Source organism: Lepus europaeus, chromosome 11, assembly GCF_033115175.1.
Source record: "Lepus europaeus isolate LE1 chromosome 11, mLepTim1.pri, whole genome shotgun sequence".
In the NCBI taxonomy this organism is placed as follows: domain Eukaryota; kingdom Metazoa; phylum Chordata; class Mammalia; order Lagomorpha; family Leporidae; genus Lepus; species Lepus europaeus.
Window position 1 is genome coordinate 85,494,525 of NC_084837.1, and position 25,349 is coordinate 85,519,873.

The 25,349-nt window shown below is 38.5% G+C and overlaps 2 protein-coding genes across 8 annotated transcripts in view; one reads left to right on the plus strand and one right to left on the minus strand.

Moving 5' to 3' along the window:
• HERC1 (HECT and RLD domain containing E3 ubiquitin protein ligase family member 1) overlaps positions 1 to 25,349 on the minus strand; it is a 228,114-nt gene that overhangs the window by 80,852 nt on the left and 121,913 nt on the right. For 6 of the 7 annotated variants that reach the window (XM_062206102.1, XM_062206101.1, XM_062206100.1 and 3 more), the window contains exons 26-34: positions 17,917 to 18,185; positions 14,621 to 14,836; positions 13,547 to 13,667; positions 13,071 to 13,308; positions 12,727 to 12,917; positions 9,900 to 10,055; positions 8,377 to 8,483; positions 7,393 to 7,503; positions 4,083 to 4,259 (exon numbers count right to left, since the gene is read on the minus strand). In XM_062206102.1, the coding sequence (XP_062062086.1) occupies positions 4,083 to 4,259; positions 7,393 to 7,503; positions 8,377 to 8,483; positions 9,900 to 10,055; positions 12,727 to 12,917; positions 13,071 to 13,308; positions 13,547 to 13,667; positions 14,621 to 14,836; positions 17,917 to 18,185 (1,586 nt within the window). The remainder of the gene's footprint in view (positions 1 to 4,082; positions 4,260 to 7,392; positions 7,504 to 8,376; positions 8,484 to 9,899; positions 10,056 to 12,726; positions 12,918 to 13,070; positions 13,309 to 13,546; positions 13,668 to 14,620; positions 14,837 to 17,916; positions 18,186 to 25,349) is intronic. The other variant, XM_062206099.1, reaches the window with a different exon arrangement.
• LOC133769588 (mitotic-spindle organizing protein 1-like) lies at positions 1,318 to 1,561 on the plus strand. The gene is given in 3 exon segments (XM_062204795.1): positions 1,318 to 1,456; positions 1,459 to 1,476; positions 1,479 to 1,561. Coding segments are annotated over 3 exon segments (240 nt in total).

Sequence of the window (25,349 nt, forward strand, 5' to 3'; positions counted from 1 at the left end):
TAAGCTATTTCAATCCCACATCAGCTGTGCTCAACTAAGGCAGATAATAGGCTCAATGAACGAAAGCTCAAAACTCCAGGAGTGCTGCAGATTTAGGACACTTCTTTGGGGCCTTAAACTATGAAAACATCACAGAGACCAGCTCCTGCAAATGCCTAAGGATGGAATATTCATCCGGCACCGTGGCTCACTAGGCTAATCCTCCGCCTGCAGCGTTGGCACCCCGGGTTCTAGTCCTGGTCGGAGTGCCAGATTCTGTCCTGGTTGCTCCTCTTCCATTTCAGCTCTCTGCTGTGGCCCGGGAGTGCAGTGGAGGATGGCACAGGTCCTTGGGCCCTGCACCCACATAAGAGATCAGGAGGAAGCATGTGGCTCCTGGCTTTGGATCAGCGCAGCACCAGCTGCAGCGTGCCGGCCGTAGCGGTCACTTGGGGGCTGAACCAACGGAAAAAGGAAGACCTTTCTCTCTGTCTCTCTCTCTCTCACTAACTCTGCCTGTCAAAAGAAAAAAAAAAAAGGAATATTCAAAATTTCAACCCCTTATTGGCTATATTTCTGATACAAAGACTGATTACATTGCTAACGTGATTCCTACCAAAAACTAAACACTGGGTGTGGACATTCGACAAGGAATAATCCCTCTATCCACTCTTAAAAACATCTGTCCTATCCTATCATATCTAATTTTTTGCCTGGATGGACTCTAAATCACCTCCGGATGATATTCCAAGCTCAGGTGCTTGGACCCTGCCACCCGCGTGGAAACCCAGAGTTCCTGGCTTCTAGCTTCAGCCTGGCTCAGTACCAACTGTTGCAGGCATTTGAGAGTGAACCAACAGATGGAAGACTCTTATTCTTTCTCTCTCTCTCTCTCACTCTTTTTCTTTCTCCCTCTCGCTCTCTCTCTCTTTCAATTGCTCTGCATTCCAAGTAGGTGAAATACATAAATAAACATAAAAAATACACATGCTGCTGTATTTTCTTTGCTAGGGAAAAGACATTCTCTAATGTGACCTCTCATGGGAAAGACATATCCATGATTTTGTAATCATTTTAAGAATTTTAATTTAAAAATTACAAATGAGTTACAAAATTAGTGCCAAGTTCATGTATATCCTTCACCCTGCCTTCATTTATGTCAACATCTTCATAATGATAGAGCATCTATATAAAACAATTTTTGAAAAGTCTTTTCACACTTTTTTAAGAACCTGTAGTATAAAGACTAAAAGACAAAATACTTAAAACTCCTTAGGATGAAAAAGGAAGGCGCTCCAGTTCCAGGCCAGCCCCCAGCCGCCTCCCTCGGCCTCAGCCATGGCGAGTAGCAGTGGCACTGGGGTGGCAGGGGTGGCCGCAGCGGTGAATCTGAATGCAGTGAGAGAGACCATGGACGTTCTGCTTGAGATTTCAAGAATTTTGAATACTGGCTTAGATATGGAAACGCTGTCTGTGTGTGGCTTTGTGAACAAGGAATTACCCATAAGCTTTATCATCAGTTAATAAGGAGCTTTGCAAGGCTGCTGAAGCACTTAAGACTGCTGAAAATATGACAAGCTGACTTTCTGGAGAAATCCTGATGAGATATGTCAAGCTCTGCAAGAAGATTTGAATACTGCATTGTAGTCAAGAATGAACAGCAAAATTATTGCATGCAATGGTGTAGGAAAATTTCCCTTTTTAAAGAATTATAAAACCATGGCTTTATAAATCAATGGAAAGTAGCTTACAGAAAGAACTATGATATGTGTTTACATCTCATCTCATTCACTTTTTTAAACTATCCTAATGCTTTGCCATTGTAATGTTCATATTTATGTATTCCTTATTTATAGCTCTGATAAGCTTTAATTTTCTAAGCAGTCTATCAGATGTACATACCTGCTGTGCTTGGTTGTAGTGGAATCCATTAGTAGTGATGTGTAGTAGTTATGACTTATTGACATTTCTATTATAAATTTTGATTTTGAATTGCTTATGTGAATAACTGGATTTATGTTGTATTGAGCTAAAAGTTGACAGGATTTCAGCCACTATTTGTGAATTTTGATTTAGAATCATTATGTATATCAGAATCTTGTTTTTTAAAATAAGAGCATGGAAAACACTTCTTGCAATCTGCTCTTTAACAATACTTACTTTTTAAAACAGGTTTTGGGCAGATAATAGTGTGAACAGACAAAATTGTGAACAGACAAAATTTTTAGAAACTTAGGTTTTAAAAATAATACTGCTTAGCTTAATATTATTTATAGTTTGAATCATTTAACTCTAATGAGAATTTTAGTTAAGAATGTTTTTCTTTCTAGATTTTAGCCATAAATGAAGTTATCCTATAAATTATGGTCTAAAAAAAACTATATAAAGCAAAATATAGCCAGCATGCAAAATTCCTTTTTACTTTTATTGCATAAAAGTAATTGGAATGTTTACTGAATAAATCTTGAGTGGTTATTTAATAAATCACTAGATGGGTGGCATGTTTCAACAGATATTTAATACTTTCTGAAGATTAAAGATTTCCAGTCATTAAATAGAAAACTAATCAAGTGTTCTGCATTAGGAGTTACACGTATTACTTCCTAATATAATTTTGTGTCATTATTTTTACCCTTAAAGTTTTTTTTTTTTTTTAAATTCAGCAGCAAGCTGTACTCTTCTTTTATTTAGATTTTATTTATTTATTTGACTGCTAGAGTTACAGACAATGAGAGGGAGAGACAGAAAGGTCTTCCATTTGCTGGCTCACGCCCCTAATGGCCACAACAGCCACAACTGCGCCGATCTGAAGCTAGGAGCCAGGAGCCCCTTCCAGGTCTCCCACGTAGGTGCAGGGGCTCAAGAACCTGGGCCATTCTCCACTGCTTTTCCAGGCCACAGCAGAGAGCTGGATTGGAAGAGGAGCAGCCAGGACTAGAACCGGCTGGTGCCGCAGGCAGAGGATTAACCTACTGCGTTACAGTGCCAGCCCCTACCCTTAAAGTTTTAACCAATGAAAGTGATTATTCAAAAGTGAATTTTGGCCGGTGCCCCAGCTCAATAGGCTAATCCTCAGCCTGCGGCGCCGGCACACCGGGTTCTAGTCCTGGTCGGGGCGCCGGATTCTGTCCCGGTTGCCCCTCTTCCAGGCCAGCTCTCTGCTGTGGCCTGGGAGTGCAGTGGAGGATGGCCCAAGTCCTTGGGTCCTGTACCCAAATGGGAGACCAGGAGAAGCACCTGACTCCCAGCTTCAGATCAGCGTGGTGTGCCTGCCACAGCGCATCGGCCGCAGCGGCCATTGGAGGGTGAACCAACGGTAAAGGAAGACCTTTCTCTCTGTTTCTCTCACTGTCTACTCTGCCTGTCAAAAAAAAAAAAAAAAAAGTGAATTTTAAGAAATTTACCATTGTGTTGGTTCTGTTCCTGTAACAGAATTTCAAAAGTTTTTTGCAAGACTTAATACGATTGAATCTGATTTTGTTTCCCAAATTTTATATTTTGTTAGATACTATTTAAATGATAGTACAAGCACTCACCCTTTGTTACCATTTTCTGTTGTTCAGACAAGCTGAAATGGATTTAATAAGACTTCATAATTAAACAGCAACTTTCTCTTAATGTAGGCAATTTGACCATTTTAATTTTTTAAATGCATAGCATCTTTATCAATTACACTGAATGGTCTGTCACTGACAGGACAGTTTGGGAGACAATAAGAACTTGTGAGAAATCATTTGATTGATAATAAACACTGAAAATAACATGTTATTATTTAAAAAAATCAAAGAGAACACTTTTGTCCTACTCAAAAATTTGTATATACTTCTAGACTGTAAGAATTGATAGTTTTATTATGACTTTGTAGATTAAGTTCTTCATGTGTGAAATAATAGTAGGAAAATGTATTGAGGAATTATGTTCACAGAGGAATTCTTTAATGTGTCACAAATCTTAAATGTAAACATATTTTAATGCATACTTAAGATTTAAGAAACTGAGCAAAATTATGATACAATTGCAGTGTTGTACATGTTGTCAGGGACAAAAATAAAACCATTTTGGCGATACTGGAAAAAAAAAAAACTACTTAGGGTTCTACGCACCTTCCACTGATAGCACCCTGAAGTAACTCCAGTTGATGCCAATCCATAACCTTTTCCTCCACTGCCATGAGTTAAAATCTGCCCATTCTCCACCAGGCAACACTGAGCTTTCTCTGGATCAAAAGATACTTCTTGTATAGGAAGATTCTCATCTTCTTCTTCCAACTCTCCTTGCTTCTACCAGAAAAAGGGCTGAGTCAGCATTTTTGGAATAACCTAGATCTCAGGTAATGTATATCCTGAGGCTTCTTGGTTTTATTTCCCAAGTATTTGCTAAGTATCTACTATGTATCAGCTACTGTGCAAGAAAAACAGAAACACAATGATAAACAGGGCAAGATTCTTACCCATAAAAACTTGTAGTTCAATTAGGGGATAAAAAGACAGATAAATAATGCCAGTATTACAGCAAGATAAACAAAGTTACATGATAGGTACAGCAGAAACAAAAGTCCAAGCGTCTAATCATGCTTAAGAAGCACAAACTAAGCATTTTAAAAAGAGGGTGACTTCTGAGGTGATTTCTGAATGATGACAAGGTGTTAAGGAATTTGTCAAAGAAGAGACACTGCACACACCAAGGTGTGGAGTTGCAATAGTGCTTTCAAGCAGGTGCTAATACATAAGTGTCTAGAAAATCAGACTACCAGAAAGTGAGCACAGAAAGAAAAGAAGGAATACAATTATGGAAGGCCTTGAAAATCACATTAAGTCAGGACTTTTATTTATTTTTTATTTTTTAATTTATTTGACAGGTAGAGTTATAGACAGTGAGAGAGACAGAGAGAAAGGTCTTCCTTCCATTGGTTCACTCCCCAAATGGCTGCTATGGCTGGTGCTGCGCCGATCTGAATACAGGAACCAGGTGCTTCTTCCTGGTCTCCCATGCGGGTGCAGGGGCCCAAGCACTTGGGCCATCCTCCACTGCCCTCCTGGGCCACACAGAGTGTTGGACTGAAAGAGGAGCAACCAGGACTAGAACCCAGTGCCCATATGGAATGCCAGCGCCGCAGGCGGAGGATTAACCAAGTGAGCCATGGTGCCAGCCCCCAAGTCAGAACGTTTTATAATTTACACAGGGGATCTGTGGCCAGATTTGCATTTTGTAAATATCACTTTACTACAGGTGTAAAGGATGACAGCAGACAGGCTAATCAGGAGATTGCTAAAGTTCAGGTAAGAAACGGTGAGTGAATTCATTCACTCACTTATTTCTTCATTCATTCAATTCATTCAAGGAGCATTTGTCAAGCATCTTTGCCCTGCCAGGTACTCTGACACATCCTCTATAATCAGCAGTGATGGGTAAGATCTCTGCTGTCACAGGATTTGTATCTTGGAAGATGGGGATAGAAATTAAATAAATAAAAAACACAGGTAATAAGTGGCATACTGAAATGAAATCATGTGTTATGGCAAACTATGTGACAACTACTCTACATTGGTTAGGGAAGAACTCTCTAAAGAAATAATAATTAAGTTGAAGCCTGAATAAGAAGTCTCGGAGAGCGGCAGGGTTTTCATGCAGTTGCTTAGTTTCCCGTTTGGGAAACCTGCATCTGGTATCAGAGGCCTGGTTTGAGTTCTAGCTACTCTACTTCCAATCTAGCTTTCTGCTAATGTGTGAGGCAGCTTGAGTACTTGGGCCCCTGCCACCCACGTGAGGGGCCCAAATGGAGTTCGAGACTCCTGGCTTTGGCTTGGCCTAGCCCTGGCTGTTGCAGGCAATTTTAGTGAGTGAACCAGTGGATGAAGACATGACTGTTTCTCTCTCTCTCTCCCTCTCTTGTGTATATTCTGCCTTTCAAATAAAATAAAAATAAATAACTAAAAATTAAAAAGAAGTCTCTGAGACACAAACTTACAGAGGACAGGCAGCTTAAAGCCCTAATAAAAGGAAACAAGGTTGGCGTGTCTGAGAAACATAAAGAAGTCAAGTTATTCAGAAAAATACATTGAGCAAAGGGGAGGGGACAAGGAGCTCTAAGTTTTATCTCAAGAAATATGGAAACCAATGGAATGTGTTTTAAGCAAGGAACAAATGTACTCTGATTTATAATATTAAAAAATCACTTTGGATCCTGTGGAGAGTGAACTACTGTGGGTAATGATGGAAGCTAAGAGACCAGACAGGAGGTTATTATATAGTCCAGACCAGAGACAAAAATGGCTTAGAAAGATACAGGAGAAAAAGGGGAAAGCAAATTCAAGTTAAGTTTTACAGAGGATCCAGGAGAACTTGGAGATTGTACAGATGAAGAAAATGGAGGATGACAGAGGAATCAAGAATGACTCCTGAGCTTTTTGCTTGAGTAACTAACCAGGAGGGAATCAGCCTGAAAAATATGCATACCAGAAAAGGACTGGGGTTGATAGTTGAGAAAAAAGAAGCAATGTTGGGACTAAGCCTCAGGATCCTCCAACACTGAGACTGAATAGGAGAGGAAGAACTGATACAGAAGTATGAAAAGCACCAATGTACCTAAGAAGAACAAAAACTAGAAGTGTGTAATCACGAAAACTGAAAGGTTTAGGGTAAATGAATGGATGGATTCAAGGAGTGAAACCAATAGAGCCTAGAGACAATATGGATAGAGACTTAGGACAGTCTAGAATTCTCAAAACCTTGGTTTTGAAAAACAAGGTAAATGGTGGTGCTGGCAATCAAAAATGGGATAGGAAGAAAAGGAGAAAGATTTAGGAGGCAGACACTCAGATTAGCATTTCAGTTTGGAAGCCATGGCATATTGATGAAGTGGTCATGAGTAAGGATGCTGGAATTTGGAGGAATACCAACATTTTGGGATGGAAGCAAGGTGAAAGTGGCACCAAAGAACTATTTCCGGAGGGAACTGAGGAATGGTAGAAGGGACACAGAGATCCAGGAGAGAGTATTACTTTGAAAACAACAGAAGGCTGCAGTTTCCAAAGGTCAAGTAAGATGAGGACAAAAACGTGTACACTGTATTTAGCAATGAACACCTTTGTCATTTAATTTCAGTGGAACATAAACAGTTGGGCTGAAAGTCTAACAAGCAAAAAGTGACTGTAGATTAATCACTCTTAAGAAGCTTGGTAGTAAAGGACAAGAGAGGTGGCTTCCTGCATGCAGAATGTGATTTGGGAAGGTGGGAATGCAACCAGGGTTACGAGGTGAGGGAAAGGAACCACTGCAGGGGGTACAAAATGCAGACACAGAAAGTGGGACAACTGATCGAACAAGATCTTTCAGAGCAGCAGGCATCCATAGGCAGGTGATGGATATTCATTTGTGCTGTCTTTAAAATATCTTCTTGGAAGAATCACTTACCTGTAGTTTTATTTCTTGTTCTTTTTCTTTTATCTGAATAGCATGTTTGGCCTGAGCAATTGGAGTCTCCCACATACAATCCGACAGAAGGGAAAATAAGCGTTCGACAACCTGTTTTATTGAAGGAAAAAGAATGATGAAATTTGTGAAGAGCAATTTTAACTATTTTTAGAAAAGATATATCATGTAATCTTAAGTCATCTGTGAAGCTTGATCACACCAGTGTCCAAGAGCTACTTTTGGTGGTTCTGAGTTAAACATGTTTGTTCAGGAGATCATTAACCCACTAGAAAATGGATTCGGGGCTGGTGCTGTGGCATAGTGGGTAAAGCCGCCACCTGCAATGCTAGCATCCCATATGGGCGCCAGTTCAAGTCTGGCTGCTCCACTTCCGATCCAGTTCTCTGTTGTGGCCTGGGAAAGCCGTGGAAGATGGCACAAGTGCTTGGGCCCCTGCATCAGCATGGGAGATCCGGAGGAAGCTCCTGGCTCCTGGCTTCAGATTGGCACAGCTCTGGCCGTTGTGGCCAACTGGGGAGTAAGCCAGTGGATGTATGACTCCCTCCTCTCCTTCTCTCTCTGTGTAACTCTGACTTTCAAATAAATAAATAAATCTTTTAAAAAGGAAGAAAAAAAAGAAAGAAAATGGATTCCATTGCCCTCATGCCCCTTGCTACACAGACCTTTGATAGGGCCATTCAACTACATATGTTTCTTTCCCCTCTACAGACCCACACCTAGTAAGGAATTTCTCATATTTCTTTTCCTTTTGACCTTGCAAGTCCCTTATCCCTCTACTTGTTACAACCCATAACTTAATTTTTCTTTCTCCTTCCTTGAAGAGGAATAAAGAAAATAACCTCAAAAGTGGAAGTTATGTTACTAAGTGACACATTCACCACTGAAAAGACTGCCTGCTTAGCTTCTGAGTGAATCATACTGCAGATGTGGAAAACATCTTCTAATAACTTTAAAAATAGAAACCTGGGCCATTTGATCATCTTCTACACCAGATTCACAAGCTGGTAGCACAGCTTCAAGGACATGAAGTGCAAGGAGCCTTGTTCTTAAGTTACCAACTAGAGGAATACCTGGGGGGGAAAAAGACATTTTCTTTTTATCAATGTGATTTAAATTCAAAGTGAAAATGAACTTCTTTCAAAAAAATCTCTGAGGCCGGTGGAATGGACTTCATTTCAGCTTATTTTCATAATTCTGGACCCATCTTGTATCCACTAATGCAAATGAATATTCATATTTATGCCTCAGTTTTTATATGATGGGAAAAACACTATAATAAATGTGCCAGGTACTATGCAGTACATTTCACAAACACTAACTCTGTTGAGCCTCATAAACTTTAGCAATAGCCCTACTTTACTGATAAGGAAAATAAAGCTCAGAGAAATTAAATAACTAGACCAAAACCACACAGTTTACTAGAGGTAGAATTTTTAAACAGGTCTGCTAATTTCTAAAACTCATGCTGATTCTACCCTCTCATGGCTGATCCCCAGAGCATGCCCTGGCTGTCTCACAGGGATTGTTATGGGTAATGGGGAATAGGAAGTTTGTACTTTGTTAAAGGAAGCAAAGACAGGACAGAATACTAATGAATAAATATACACTCTTTTTTATATACATAGCTAAAATAAAACCAATTGAAAATAAACGAATATCTGATGTTTGTTATCTTCGAAGTACTTAATATTACATAAATCCCTTCTTATTAAAGGAAAGACAGCTGTTATAAGTCATACTAGCTAAGAAAAACTGTTAGAGTATATTGAGAATATAAACACACAAAATAATACACACCGTGGAGGATTATATTATGTTTTAGCATACTTAAAACAGACTTGAGGTAATATAAAAGTTCTGGAACTGTTCAGTGTTGACAGCTGAATAACATCGTAAACATGCTTAATGTCACTGAACTGTGTGTGTAAATGGTTAAAATGGTAAGTTATATGTTATGTCCATTTTACCACAATTTTTAAAAAACTGACTAGAAAAGGAGTGATGGTACTTTATGTAAACACACTAGATTTTTAGGCCAAAAACCAGATATTAAGCTTATTACTGAGAACTGTCATAGTTAACACACAATCAGAACTCACAAGGCAACAGAAATCATATCATAATAATAGGGAATGGATAAATTCAGATCTATATTTTGATAATTCAAGTAGTGAGGGCAAATCTGGTGCTAAATAATCACACCAAACAGGATGTTCTCTGTTTTTAGTCTATACTATAATGTGAACAAACAGAATCACTATATCTAATTAAATCCATGATCTTCTCCAGTGTTACTTTTCGATTATTAATTTTTCTGTCAATTTCATACATATACATTTCTTTGGATCAAATAAGCACTCAGAAAACAAGAAAGAAAAGCCTTGAAACCAAAGTCAAATGTCCAACATTGGTTAAGTCTGATATCATCTCAATAAAATATGAGAGATATGTAAAAATTCTCTAAAACAAAGGCAATGAACATATACCTGAAGAACACTTCTGAGATGCTATATTTAGAAGCACCTCTGTCCACTTTGGGGAAGCCATTTTTGATTGAATTGCTTTTGAAGACACAACTCTGCGAAGAAAAACTAAAAAATCCCCTAAATGGAGTTCGGCTGCATGTTGTTTCCTGAGAGCAGCTGAGGAGTAAAAAAACAAGTTTATGTTACAACTGGAAGCCAGCAGGAAATAACTTACACACAGGTTGCAGTAAACACATATCTATTCACCTCCAGATGGTCAGTTAGCTACTGATTAGAAAACCTAAAGAACAGAATGGGAAAGGGCCAAAAAACAAAGCCAAACTTGAAACATCTTTTATATCTCTATGGTAAAATAGTGAGCATACTTATTTTGTGCATTTTAAAAATTGCTATTTTAAAAAAGCAGTGGTTCCCTACCCAAGTCTAGGGTTCTATTGAATAGAATTTTGAGAGGCCGGTGCAGTGGCTCACTTGGCTAATCCTCTGACTGTGGCACCAGCACCCCAGGTTCTAGTCCCGGTTGGGGCACCGGGTTACTAGTCCCGGTTGCTCCTCTTCCAGTCCAGCTCTCTGCTGTGGCCCGGGAGGGCAGTGGTGGACGGCCCAAGTGCTTGGGTCCCTGCACCTGCATGGGAGACCAGGAGGAAGCACCTGGCTACTGACTTTTAGGGGAGTGAACCAACGGAAAGAAGACCTTTCTCTCTGTCTCTGTCTCTAACTCTACCTGTCAAATTAAAAACAAAAAAAGAATTTTGAGGAAGACCATCTGTGAACTTCTTACAATTGTATGGAAAATTGTACAGGCGTGTGTATTTGCTAGGAAGAAAGTTCATGACTTTTCACATTTTCAAAAAATTCATGAACTCCCTTCACCAAATAAATTAAGAATCACATCTCTTTTTTTTTTTTTTTTTTTTTTTTTTTTTTAATTTTTTAGACAGGCAGAGTGGACAGTGAGAGAGAGAGACAGAGAGAAGGGTCTTCCTTTTGCCGTTGGTTCACCCTCCAATGGCCGCCGCGGCTGGCGCGCTGCGGCCAGCGCACCGCGCTGATCCGATGGCAGGAGCCAGGTGCTTCTCCTGGTCTCCCATGGGGTGCAGGGCCCAAGTACTTGGGCCATACTCCTCTGCACTCCCTGGCCACAGCAGAGAGCTGGCCTGGAAGAGGGGCAACCGGGACAGAATCCGGAGCCCCGACCGGGACTAGAACCCGGTGTGCCGGCGCCGCAAGGTGGAGGATTAGCCTGTTGAGCCACGGCGCCGGCCAAGAATCACATCTCTTGAGCCAGCACTGTGGCACAACAGGCTAAGCTACTTCCTGCAATACCATGATCTCATATGAGCACCATACGGCCCTCTCTAAAGGACAACCCAAGGAGGATGAATGACACTAAGTGTGTTGTTACACATGCCCAGATTCAGCTACAGAACTGTTTCTCTCTACTGCACATGGAAGGATCTAGTTTTTTCAGAGACCAATAGGCTAAGAAGTATCTTTGCCACTTCTTCCCTATCATTCATATGTTTAGAACTTAGCTCAGATTGGTGAACTGTTAAATTCACTGACCCTGTATTTACACTGGATCTCAAGAAAGTAGAAAGCGGCACAAAAACTTTATTTTCATTTTATTATGCCTTGTGAATCTCCCTAAGCCCTTCCTATAAGGACCAGATTCTGTATATAAACAAGGAAAAGGAGCTTGCCCCTGGTTTAATGTCTAAAACAAAGATTACATCTTAGTCAGGCTCATCTATCTTCTTAAAAATTTGACTTTAGAGATTTGGATATTTCTTCTGAGCTTTTTGTAATATGCTCTAATTACTTGTTTACCAGTCTGCTTCCCCATTCCTATATAGAAGGGTCTCTGAGGGCAGGGACGATACTTTATCATTTGTATTCCTGGGGTGTTTCCTCTGTCTACCTGTCAACAAGAATATTAATATTTAAAAGTATCTTACTGAATTTTTATTATTTCAATATTAACATTCACTAAACTTTCACTAAGTGCCAGGTACTGCTCAAAGTGTTTTACATGGATTAATTATTTAATCCTCACAATGATCTCTGCAGGTTGGTTCTATTATTGCCCTTAGTATATTGGGGCACAGAATGGTTAAGTAACTTGCCCTCTTCCTTTATATATCTAATTCAGAAAGGACAGAGTTTATTACGCTAATGGGACAAGGTAGGTTCACAATCTTTTTTGAATAAATGACTAACCTAAGTCCTTTATTCTTTAATTGTGTAAAAGATATATGTAGCAGGTATGCTATTCAGAAATACAGTGCTCACTATAAAGTCATTAGGAAATGATAGTACAGCAACCAAGAATTATGCTAGCTAAGTATAATGAAGACTTCTATTAGTGACTAGAGAACATAATAGCCTAGGAAGAAGCTGAGCTCCTCTAATTATAATCCAGCTCCCAAAGATCAGAACCCTTGGTTCTGGGGGAACATGCAGGCCAGGGCTATGGTTGCAGTCAGCTTGTCAGGATCAAATGCTAAGAAAACATCTATGCCTCACATAGGTAATACAGCTTGAAGGAAAGCAGTCACCCAAAATCTAGGTCCTACAGCTCAGACATCCAAGGAGAGACTGAACCTACAAAATAGGTAGTGTGGCCATAGCACTAGTGTTAATAACGGAAAGGAGGTTTGGTCACAGCTCATCCAAAATATATTTGGAGAGAAAAGGCGTTTATAAATTTAAAAAAAAAATCCTTTCATGTCTCACAACAATCTACATTCTAATCATATACACACAATGGGGAATCATTAAATGCTCTGTTAGTAAGGAACTAACAGAGAAAAGAAGGTTATGATACCTCTGAAATCTTTCTTCTCAGTTTCTCCACTGGAGTCTGCTTTTTTCATTTCTTCTTCCCCATCGTCTTCCCCTTCTCCAAAGGAGGCTATAAGTAGTACACCAGTTTGGGACAACAAATTCTTCAATTGACTACAGAGTAGATCCAATAGGGATTGAACTACCTTGGGACTCAGTTTATCAGCATAAGTCCTACGTGAAATAAGAAGGAAAAAATAAACAGTAAAAATATAAAAGTGCTAACATTATGCTCAAATACACACAGTAAATTAGAGGGAAATGGAGATTATTAAAATGAGGAAAGATGGGGTCCCGTATAGTTCAACCAACACTCATAATACTTACCCCGTAGTGATGGCTAAAATCTGGAGCAACCTTGTACTGGCCACTTTCAAAGCTGTGCTAAGCTGAGAAACACCTGTCTTTGGCAACAATTGCAGGGGCTGTCCTAACATGGTGTCTGTGCCACATAACTGTGATAGTACATTTAGGAGACCAGTGGAAATTGCCAAAGAAACATCCACTGGTTGATAATGAACACTCAGGGCGAAAACCGTAACCAAAAGGAGACGTTGCTGGGCTTCTAAAGAAAAAGAGACAGAGAAGTTCAGAATCTTCTTTGAAGTTACAAAAACATTTACTAAAATGAATTAATTTCCAAAATATAAATAGTAATATGGAATATAACTATATTTTCAAGTATTTATTCTTTATCTGCAAATTTATCTAGCCATAAATGCAAAATATAGAATGTAACTATCAACCGAAACCTCAGGCCAAAATGTAGCCTGCATCCTACATGTGCCGGGATAGTCACTCACCAATGTGATGTTTGTTTGCTTGCAAGGCTCTCTCTAGCGTGGCAGATAACTGTTGATAAATCTTATGCACAGCCACCTGGATTTCAATCTGAATATTTCGCTTAGCTGCTCTGATCCCATCCTGAATTATACAGAAAGATTTATTTTTTAGATTAGCAGCAATTATACTTTCTCACAAAAAGAAGCAATAAAATTTTGTCCTTGGTCTATGCTAAAGCCCTATGGTGGTTTTTACTTATTTACTGTATATCAGCAGATACAAGTATGAAAGCTTAACTTAAATGCTTGATAATTCCTGATTGCATATAATCTCTCTCCTTCATTACAAAATAATCTTTCCTCTCAAAATACGGAAGCCATAAAGAGTTTTTCCTTTAATGAATGAAGAAAAACCATAAAACGATCAAATCTAAAATGTAAATTCTTGGCCAGTGCCACGGCTCAATAGGCTAATCCTCCACCTGCGGCGCTGGCACACCAGGTTCTAGTGCTGGTCAGGGCACCAGATTCTGTCCCGGTTGCCCCTCTTCCATTCCAGCTCTCTGCTATGGCCCGGGAGTGCAGTGGAGGATGGCCCAAGTCCTTGGGTCCTGCACCCACATGGGAGACCAGGAGAAGCACCTGACTCCCAGCTTCGGATCAGCGCAGTGCGCCCGCCACAGCGTGCCAGCCGCGGCGGCCATTGGAGGGTGAACCAACGGCAAAAGGAAGACCTTTCTCTCTGTCTCTCTCTCTCTCTCACTGTCCACTCTGCCTGTCAAAAAAAAAAAAAAAAAAAAAAAGTAAATTCTTAAAACCTATCCTCCCAAATTCTAATTCCCATTCCAAGTTATCTAATCTGGCTAAGGATTAATAACACTGAACCAGCAAGGGTTCTAAAAGTACAATAGTACCACAGCTCACCTAGTCCTAACCATACTACTTAGGAAACTAGACCAATGAGATATCTTACAAAATAATTTAAAAGCTTTTATATTTCTAAATCTCAATCATAAACATCAAAGAGTTTCATGTCATGATACTGGCTTTGTAAAAGGAGAGTTAAAATTTGAATATATGAAAGGTGCCATCTACCTGATAGTGATGCAAACGGCCGCTTTCTCCTTTGGCTCCTGAGTGTCCAACAGTGCCTAAACCAAAACACCCTGCTAGAAACTGCAGTCTCACAGATGTGAGCAGTGTGGATGACTGGAAGCCTGATCCTGACCTGCTTCCTGCCAGTGAGATGCTTCCTTTTTCCTCCATTCCAGACAACAGAACAAGGATCTGGTGAAGTGCCTCTAAACGAAGCTTGAGGGAAGAAAACACATTTTAGATTTCTTCACTGAATTCAAAGAAACTCCGTATATCACAGATAACATATTACTTAGCACAAAGAAAATTCTGACATTTCCTAGGAATCTACTCTGTTAAGATAAACATTTTATTATTATTTTATCAAGATATCTCTAAAACCTGTATTAGCACTCTCATAGAGTTAAAAGAGGCAGCAAGGGAGCCAGCGCTGTGGTATAGCAGGTAAAGCCACCGCATGCAGTGCTGGCATCCCATATGGGTGCTGGTTTGAGTCCCAGCTGCTCTACTTCTGATCCAGCTCTCTGCTATGGCCAGAGAAAGCAGTAGAAGATGGCTCAAGTCCTTGGGCCTCTGCACCTGCATGGGAGACCTGGAAGAAGCTCCTGGCTCCTGGCTTCAGATTAGCACATCTCTGGCTGTTGCAGGCATCTGGGGAGTGAATCAGTGGATGGAGGACCTACTGTCTCTCTCTCTCTGCCTCTGCCTCTCTGTAACTCTTTCAAATAAAACAAATGAATCTTTAAAAAAAAAAAAAAAGAGGCTTCAAGGTACAATGGGAAAACTAGTATATCTGGATGTAGTAGACATGATTTCAAGGCCAGACTATTCTACTTTCTGTGTGACTGCGGGAAAGTCACTTAACTTTTTAAGTCTCAATTTCTTTGTGTGCAAAATGAGAACAACAGTACTTTATCTAACCTATTTACAGGAAAGATTTGTGAAAGTTTCAAAACCATAAAGGTTTTATTACTACTTCCTTTATTTACAAAAAGGCTATATATAAAATGAATACTCGTTAGCACAAGCATTAGAAGAACTAATGCAAACCCTGGAAGGTAACAGAATATGGCTCAAGTAGTTGGGTCACCATCACTCAGTGGGAGACCCAGAATCAGTTCCAGGCTCCTCTCTTCAGCCTGGTTCAGTCCTGCTTGCTACGGGCATCTGAGAAGTGAAACAGCAGATAGAAGATTGATGTTCTCATTCATTCATAATCTCTCTCTGTCTCTGTCTCTCTCAGTAGGCAATTAGCCTAGTGGATAAGATGCCTGCACCCACACTGGAGTGCCTGTTACATTACTGGTTCTAGCTCCTGACTCCAGCTTTCTGCCAATGCAGATCCTGGAAGGTAGTAGTGCTGGCTCAGGTAATTGGGCTCCTGCCACTCACACAGCAGATCTGGATTGCATGCTTGACTTCCACCTTTAGCCCAGATCATTAAGTCCCAGCAGCTGAAGGTTACTGGGGAGTGAATCAGTGGATGGGAGCTGTCTCTCTCTGCCTCTATAATAAAAACACTTAAAAAAAAAAAAAGTGGGGCCAGCACTGTGATGTAGCGGGTAAAGCCCCCACCTGCAGTGCTGCATCCCATATGGGCGCTGGTTCGAGTCCTGGCTGTTCCACTTCCAATCCAGCTCTCTATTATGGCCTGTGGAAGCAGTAGAGGATGGCTCAAGTCCTTGGGTCCCTGCATCTGTGTGGGAGATCCAGAAGAAGCTCTTGGCTCCTGGCTCCTGGATTCAGATCACTGCAGCTCCGGCCATTGCAGCCATCTGGGGAGTGAACTTGTGGATGGAAGATCTTTCTAGCTCTCTCTCTGCCTCTGCCTCTCTGTAACTCTGCCTTTCAAATAAATTAATAAATCTTATTCTTTTTAAACAAAGTATCAGAAGTACTTGTAAATGGCTTTCTCTGTGGTTCTCTAACTTGTACCTCTCTTTCCTAGGATACTACCCATCACTGCAGTTGATCAGCATATCCATCTTCTTTTCTTAAAGAAAAGTTTTGCTTTTTAAATAGCTTTAGATCTACAGAAGAGTTATAAAGATGCTATGAAAGAGTTCCAATACACCTGTCCCCTAGCTTCCTCTAATGTTAATGTCTTCTGTATCTATGACACATTTACCAAAACTAAGAAATTTTTTTTTCAAAACGAAGAAGTTAACATTGGCTCAATACCATTAACAAAAAGCCACAAACTTTTTAAAAAGAAACCCTTTTCTGCTCCAGGATCCAATCCTGAATACCACATTGCATTAGTTTGTCATGTCTTTTGAGTCTCCATCAGTTTGTGACAGTTTCTCAATCTTTATTTTTCAAGATTTTGATACTTTGGAAGAGCTATTCTTCTATTAAATAGAATGTCCCTAAATTTGGTTTTGCCTAATTTTTTTTCTTAAGCCTAGACAGGAGTTACAGATTTGGATGAAAAATACCATTAAGTTAAAGTATTCTCATTGTATAGTATCAAGGACTCATGATATCAGCATGACTTGTTACTGGTGATGCTAATCCTGGTCACTAAGCTAAGGTGATATCTGTCAGGTTTCTGCAATATTAAGTCACTATTCCTTCCTTTCCTGTACTCTATATGTTAGAAGCAAGTCACTAAGCCTAACCTACCCTTATGGGAGAATTATTTTTACCTCTTAAGGGAATAACCTATGTACATGTCAAAATCACAGTAACTAATACTTGGGAGGAGAAGATTTGAGGTTATACAACATCCTGCACTTGACATTCATCAGTGGGTCTTACCTATAGCAACTATTACTGTGGGGGTTCTAGGCTAAGCTAGGTATATAGTTTATACTGAATTACATGCATCAAAAATGGAAACAGTCTCACTCCAGCTTCCAGGAACAAGGGGAGATTTATTATTAAGGTATCTTGCTCTAAAAGATGAAAATTTAAAAATGCACTTCTTCCCATTAAGATACCCACATCCCCTATCAAAGTGCCTGGGTTCAACATCCAGATCTGTCACTCATATAGCAGACCTGGATTGAGTTCCCTATTCCCAGCGTCGGCCCCAGCCCTGTGGGCTTTTGGAGAGTGAACCAGTGATTGGGAGTGTTTCTTTATCTGTCCCTTTGTCTCTCAAATTATTATTTTTTTAAAATGTATAATGTACTTGTTCCAATTTAGAATAAGATGTGCTGTTCTGGTTAATAAAGTAATGTCAAAAAGCTTAGGTGGATGAAAGGAATAGAAGAAAAGGAGCTCTTTCTATTACTGTAAATTCAGTGGTTCAGCTTCAAGTTCCTCACGAAGAGTAAACATCAAAGACTTACTTCTGCTCTTAACTGCTGCTGTTCCATTGCAATGATGGATGCCTGGGGACTTGTAGACATACTTTCCTCTGGCTCTTTAAAACCAGGGGCATTCCCCACATCTCCACTCACAAAGCTTACAACATTTTCAATCAAAGTGTGAACTCCCAAAGACTTGGTAAGATCAAAATCAGACTCAAAGGAGTAAGAAGAGTTACACAGCCAGTCTCTGCTGTATTTCAGGCGAGTCCAAGAGTCACTCAGGGATTCCAGCTGACTGTGCACAGGACCTATATACAAACAGAACAAACGGCCTCAATAGTAAGGAAGCAGGACACACACTCTTGAAATCAGATGAGGGCTGAGCGCTGCTACCATACCAACCAGTGAGAAATGGACACTCATGTTTGAATACATGCATGCATTAAGTGAATCTGAGCAAAATGCTTTGGTAAAACAAACAAACAAAACAAAAACTAGAGCAATGAAGGAAAATAAAGGGAAAGGCCTGTTACATGTACCAGTGTCTTTGTAAGCGCTTTAGCAACACACTGCTGCAGACAAAGAAAGGCAGAAGCTGCTCTCAAAATGCTTAGCTTAAAATGCTCTGTAGTATTAAACCAGACTACCATTTACAAACAAAAAGGAACTAGGCACTTGGGACACTGCTGGTAGGACCTACTGAAAACAAAAAGATTTCATCCGATTTAACATTATCATTGAAAAAGGTAAGTTAAGACTGCACAAAGTGTCTACATATCTGCAATGAAACATTATCAAAAAATGAATATAGAAGGGCAAGTAAACTTACACAAAAAGGAGACACAAAAATCACCCTTTGGGTTTCATTAATATAAGGAACACATTCACTGTCATGTGCATATTTACTGCAAGTTGTTTAACTCCTATATAGAGGAAGCAAAGTTTCACAAACAAGAATATGTGAGATTTACTGTAAAGTGACACATAAAATTACTAAGTGGCATCAAAATAGTTGCTAAATGGGTTTTTAGTTTCCTTGGTCAGTATTTTTTAAGCTAAAATCTTTATATTATGTTATAATACAATATATGTAATATGTTATATATTAACACATTTGACTACAGGAGCAACTGTCCAACTCATATTAACTTTAAATAAATACAGATACATTCAATTCTTGTAGTTTTGTCTTCAATTGATCTCAGGTACATAAATTTGATTAATTATAATCTTTGGTTCAATGAAATAGTCTCATCACTGATTCACCAATGGCCCACTTTTGTATTTATATGTTTATTTATAACACACACATGTGAACAAACCTGACAATATTAACTTGAATTCATCTACTTGTACTGCCTCCAATCCATCTCTTCCTGTCTCCTCCTATCTAAGGTTTTATTATCTTGAAGTCTGGGTTTACCACTCTCTTGCTTTTACAGCTATTAAATATTGTTTTATACATGTTCCTAAGATGAATACTATTTAGTATTAGTTGTTTTTGATTTACTAATCAAACAGTATCATCTAAGTAATCTTTTTGGATATACTTTTTATTTAATATAACATTGCTAATATTCATCCACATTACAATGTGTAGCCATGGTTTATTTGTTTGTTGTACAATATCCTATCACGTGAATACACTAAAATTCTCTATTAGGGATACATTAAGGTACCCAATAAAATATCCACAAAAAATTGTATACTGTTATATAACTGGATGGGAAACTTTAGGAAGGTAATGACTCTAACACTTCTGTCCGCAGAGAAGATGAACACAATATTCAATATTTTATTGTTAAACTACTACACATTGGTGTTGTTTAAACCCTAGGACTTCAAAACCAGACATAGAGAATCATTACAGGGACCTCATATTATTGTTACTATGAAATAACTTATATGCATCCTAGTAAAAAATTTAGAATGATATACATGGTTTATCTGCATTCCATGTTTCAGCAAGAATTCTTCAGATAAAAAAGTTTAATTTTCAGTGTTATTGAATTAAGAAATAAAAACCAACTGAAAATTTCCTCCAATACTCTAGCTGACTATTCTTTCATATAATGTAGAAAAGTATTTTAAAAATAATATCACAGGTGCATAATGTATTAAAGTTAAAATATTTAAAGAACAAAGCAGAGGCTAATTTTTTTTAAAAAGATACAAAATATTTTTCATTTCATTAAGCCTCTAAAATTCAGAATCCAAATTTAGCCTTAATTTCAAAATAATTGAACACTATTTCAATAATAAAACTGTAGAATAAAATGTTTTTTTTCCAATACTTATAAATTACTCTTCAAAATGAAAATAAAATGTGCAATGAGCTAGTAGTAGAACCACAGAAGTAAGAGATTTTAAATATTCCCTAGTCCAATTTTCTCAACTGAGGAGAAAGAAGCTCAAAGGAATTTATTTGTCAAATTAATAATACTATTAATTAATTTTATGGAAGTAATCATATATTCCTATTACTAACCAACCTATAAATCTGCGACCCAATGGAAATTTCAATTGCCTGCCTACATAAAGGTTCAGCCATGAATTTGCCAAGAATGTGCTGCCTTCATACATACGAATATTCTAGGGAAGGCTAGTCAAGCCCCATACTAAATCTTCTCTGCACTGAGAGTGGGAGGCATCAAACTGTTTTCTATGAAGTGTTATACATAGCATATATTTTAGGCTTTTAAGGCCATGAGGTATCTGTCACAACTATTTAACTCTGCCCTGATAGTGTGAAAGCAGCCAGGCAATATATAAATAAATAAATGCAGCTACATTTCAATAAAACTCAATATACAAAACAAGCAGCAGGCAAGACTTGGCCTGCAAGCTGAACTTTGCCAATTTCTAAGTTCAAGGATGAAATTCACTAGATGTATCACCCAAATAAAATTTTTTTAAGATTTATTTTATTTATTTGAAAGGCAGAGTTTCAGAGACAGAGAGATCTTTCATCTGCTGGTTCACTCCCTGAATGGCCACAATGGCTGGGGCTGGACCAGGCTGGAGCCAAGAGCATGGGACTCCTCCATCTGGTTCTCCCATAAGGGTGGCAGGGGCCCAGGCACTTGGGCCATCTTCCATTGCTTTCCCAGGCATATTAGCAAGGAGCTGGATCAGAAATAGAACAGCTGGGGCTCAAACTGATGCCCAAAGGGGCTACGGGCGTTGCAGGGGGCAGCCTAACTTACTGTACCACAACACTGGCCCTCTAAACAAACAAATAAAATATAAGAAAGAACAAAAGTAGGCATTTGACATGGCAGTTAAAATACTGCTTGGGTTAGAGTCTCAGGTCCCATCCTAGCTTCCTACTAATGAGCACTCTGGGAGGCAGCAGGTGATGACTCAAGTGCCTGTGTCTCTACCACTCATGTGGGAGACCTGGATTGAGCTCCTGGCTACTGGCTTTAGACAGGCTCAGCCCCCGCTGGTGAAGGCATTTGAGGAGTGAACCAATAAATGGGAACTCTCTATCTTTGCTTCTCTGCTTTTAAATATTTACTAGATAATTTTTCTTAAAAAAAGAAAACAATGAAGGCACTATACGCAAGCATTTGGATCAACAAATAAAATAATTTGGGCCAAAGTATTTAGTCTGGCATCAAAAATACCTGGAGCATGAAATTTTATAGTAGAAATGCAAGATGAAAACTTTAATTTAAAAAATTATAATAATTCAATAACTTCGGTTTCACTTTGTATTGTTTTCTCTCAATATAGAAAATCTTATATCTGAAAAGCGTATCAAAAGCTTCTTCATAGTAACTGAGACTAAGCCCAATTCTTATTTAATATGAATTCAGTTACCTACTATATAAAGAACATATAAAATCCAGTAAGACATTTTTGAGACTGTTTACTTGTCCTTACAACTCTGGTTCTTAAATGGAATTTTCAAAATGAACATGGCAGAGCTGCAATACATACTTTATAAACCATAAAATATGTAGGCAAGCTAAAAGGGAAAAAAATTAAACATGCCATCATGTACTTGCTTGAAGCTCTTCTTTTTTCTGGGGCTCAACTGGCCAAAAAGGAGTAAATACACTACCACACAAGAATCAGAAGACAAAAGGAGAAATTTGATACAGGAGACAACATTTACATTTGTTTTTCTTTATATAAGCTACTTCGAAATGCATAGATAAATAGCATTTCACCCGTACATGTTATACCATAATATATACATGTTGATAAATGTTCACAGTGTTAATGTTAGCACTAAAACCCTAACATTATATAAAGACCTGGAGTTAAGGAGAGGAATAAAGTCATACTTTTAATTACTAAGATCCCTGATGTTGCTTCCTAAATTATTGATTTGACAGCCTACCATATTTAACTATATCACATTCAACTTAAGAAAATTTGAACAAAGTATCTGCAGGAGTATTGTCATTGTCATTCTGTGAAAAACCAACTCAATTCTTCACAATCACAGCAAATCTTTGAAGTGCTCATCAAAATGCTGACATATTTTGACAGTTTTTATCCAGAATTATAACAGTATGTTATGAAAACTAAATATGTTCATATTTGTGAAGTGCTTAGAACCACACTGACATATACTAAGCAGTTTGTAAGTGTTTAATAAATGTAAATTTCATATTGTCTCTGAGATACTAAGCACAAGAAATCCTGGTTTCATCTGCCTCTTTTTAAAGTAATTTATGACACATTTTTGGCTTTAGAATTTAGCTGTGATGTCTCTGAAAAGCAGAGCAAGGTGGCTGAGCTAAAGGGACTTGCCTACAGGACTCTGCCCTTTTCTACCAAATTTGCTTTCTTGGACTAAGTGCTGGATCAACTACGAAACAGTAACTGAAGTGGGAGAGAAAAAGGAGCATGAATCTTACTATCCTCAAACCCAAACACTGAGATTATAGGCAATAAATCCTCGAAAGGAAGAGTCTCTAGAGATATGACAACAGCAGCTAAAATCATGTGTATACCATTGTCACTTATACATCCCTTTAATTTCAGTCAACAGGATATAATTAAACACTGTTATCTTTCTCCTATTCCTCTTATCAAGTGTTTAGTAACTTAGGACCATTAATAAATATAAAAGTTACATGAAGGAGAAAATGTTACATTTCCTCCTCAAAACTGTGGAATACAATAATAAAGAACATAGAAGAATTCTCACTTAACCAGACATTTGCTTGTCCTTCATGGCTCAAGTCAGAAACAGAACACCTAATGGTTTTCATGGCCCCAAATAATGCTCATAACTTGGCAGGTTTGTCTGCCCAATTGAAGATAGATGTATTAAATACAGCCCATGGCATCTGGTCCATAATGACAGCAGATAAGGAGGAAATGTGAGGTTTATTTTGCCATCAATTAAAAGCAAAAATAACTCAACTGGTCTAGGGTAATCACTAAATATATAAGATTTTTAAAAATTATCAAAATAGAATGTCCTAAATGTATTTTCAAAGTTAATTTCTTTTGAAGAAAGACACTCATTATAGGGGCAGGGTGTGGGTGTTTGGTGCAACAGTTAAGCTGTCATTTGGGATGCCTGTATCTCATATTAGAGTGCCTGGGTTTGAGACCCAGCTCTACTCTCCATCCCAGCTTCCTGCTTGTGCATACTCTGGGAGGCAGCAGGTGATGGCTCAAGACCTTATCACCTACATGGGGGACCCCAACTGAGCTACTGGTTCCTGGCTTTGGCTTAGCTCAGCCCTGGCTCTTGGAGGCATTTAGAAGTGAACTGATAGATGGGACATCTTTCTCTGTCTTTCAAAGAATATGTAAAACACCTGAAGACATTAAGTATACTAAGTATACGTTTTAATAGTTTATAAAATCTAGGACTCAAGAAATTCAAAAGTAGTTATTTTGACTACTCTTTCAAATATAATAAGTTTTAACTTCAGAGTCATTTGTCCTATAGAAAAATATGCAAATATTTCCTTGGGAACATTAAAATGAAATGATTACTAGCATAACTTGGTACACCACATTAAGTGACATGATGAAAATTTATGTAACTAGTTTGCCTTCCTATTCTAACTTCTATAGTGAGGAATTAAAAAAAGAAAATTATTTTTCCATGAGGTCTAAAATTTGCTCTTTTGTTTTCAACAAAATAAAATACAGTAAGTTCATAGGTGCTGGTACTACCCTGAGCTCTTTGGAAGAGATAGTTTATTCATAGACAATATTTGGATTAATGACAATTCATTTATATCTATTTAGATCCAAAACTATAGGAAATTTACATGTAGTTGAAAGACAGTTGGTTAAAAATTATAGGCTACTCTTTTTTTTTTTTTTTTTTTTTGACAGGCAGAGTGGATAGTGAGAGAGACAGACAGAGAGAAAGGTCTTCCTTTTTGCCATTGGTTCGCCCTCCAATGGCCGCTGCGGCCAGCTCATCGTGCTGATCCGAAGCCAGGAGCCAGAAGCCAGGTGCTTCTCCTGTTCTCCCATGCGGGTGCAGGGCCCAAGTACTTGGGCCATCCTCCACTGCCTTCCCGGGCCATAGCCAGAGAGCTGGCCTGGAAGAGGGGCAACCGGGATAGAATCCGGCACCCCAACCGGGACTAGAACCCGGTGTACCGGCGCCACAAGGCGGAGGATTAGCCTGTTAAGCCACGGCGCCGGCCATAGGCTACTCTTAATACAAAGATAAAGATGCCACTTTGCTTCATTCCAAAGATAGTACTTTGCTAATGCTGATATGGTTAACAGAGACTGAAACTCAAATTCATATTTCTATACATATGACGAAGACTTGGGAGAAAAGAATTATTATATCCCACAGAGCTATCACTTCTAAGTATAAATACAATTAGTATAATAAGATACTATCACTACAGCTAGGTTGGATCTTGCATGCTACTCACTAAGTCTGGTATCATTTTTCTCTCTAGCATCAAATGATAGGCATTTATTAATATAACATGGAACTTCTGGCAACAATATCCACCTAAGCCAAACAAAAATTAGAAAGAGTGAGCTTGTTCCAAAAATTCAATTCACAAGTCAAGTGAACTGCCAATTTTTGAAGTATTATAAAATAATAAAATGTATTAGAAACCCTGCATCTGTGGTATATTACAGTCTCAAAAGATTGTTCAGTAAAGAAAGTCACAGCTCTTGTCCTCATTACTTGTAATACTTTAATAAAATCATTCTGTCTTCCAATTATAATGAAATGATAAAATATCACCAAATTTTATTTTATAGAAGTAACAACGCTTCTTCTGAGTTACATACATGAAAAAAAGTGTGTGTTTCTTTCCCTCTTCAGTTTTCCCTCATTTCTCAATGTTCTCCTATAGAGGAGAAAGCTAACATTCTACCAAGGAATATATCAAGAGACAGGTTTGATTTGAAATATAAAATACCTAACGTCACAGGAAAAATGTTTTCCAAAGACTTCTAGAAAAGTGCCAGTAGTGGCAATTTTAACATTTTCACAACCACAGTTAATAGAG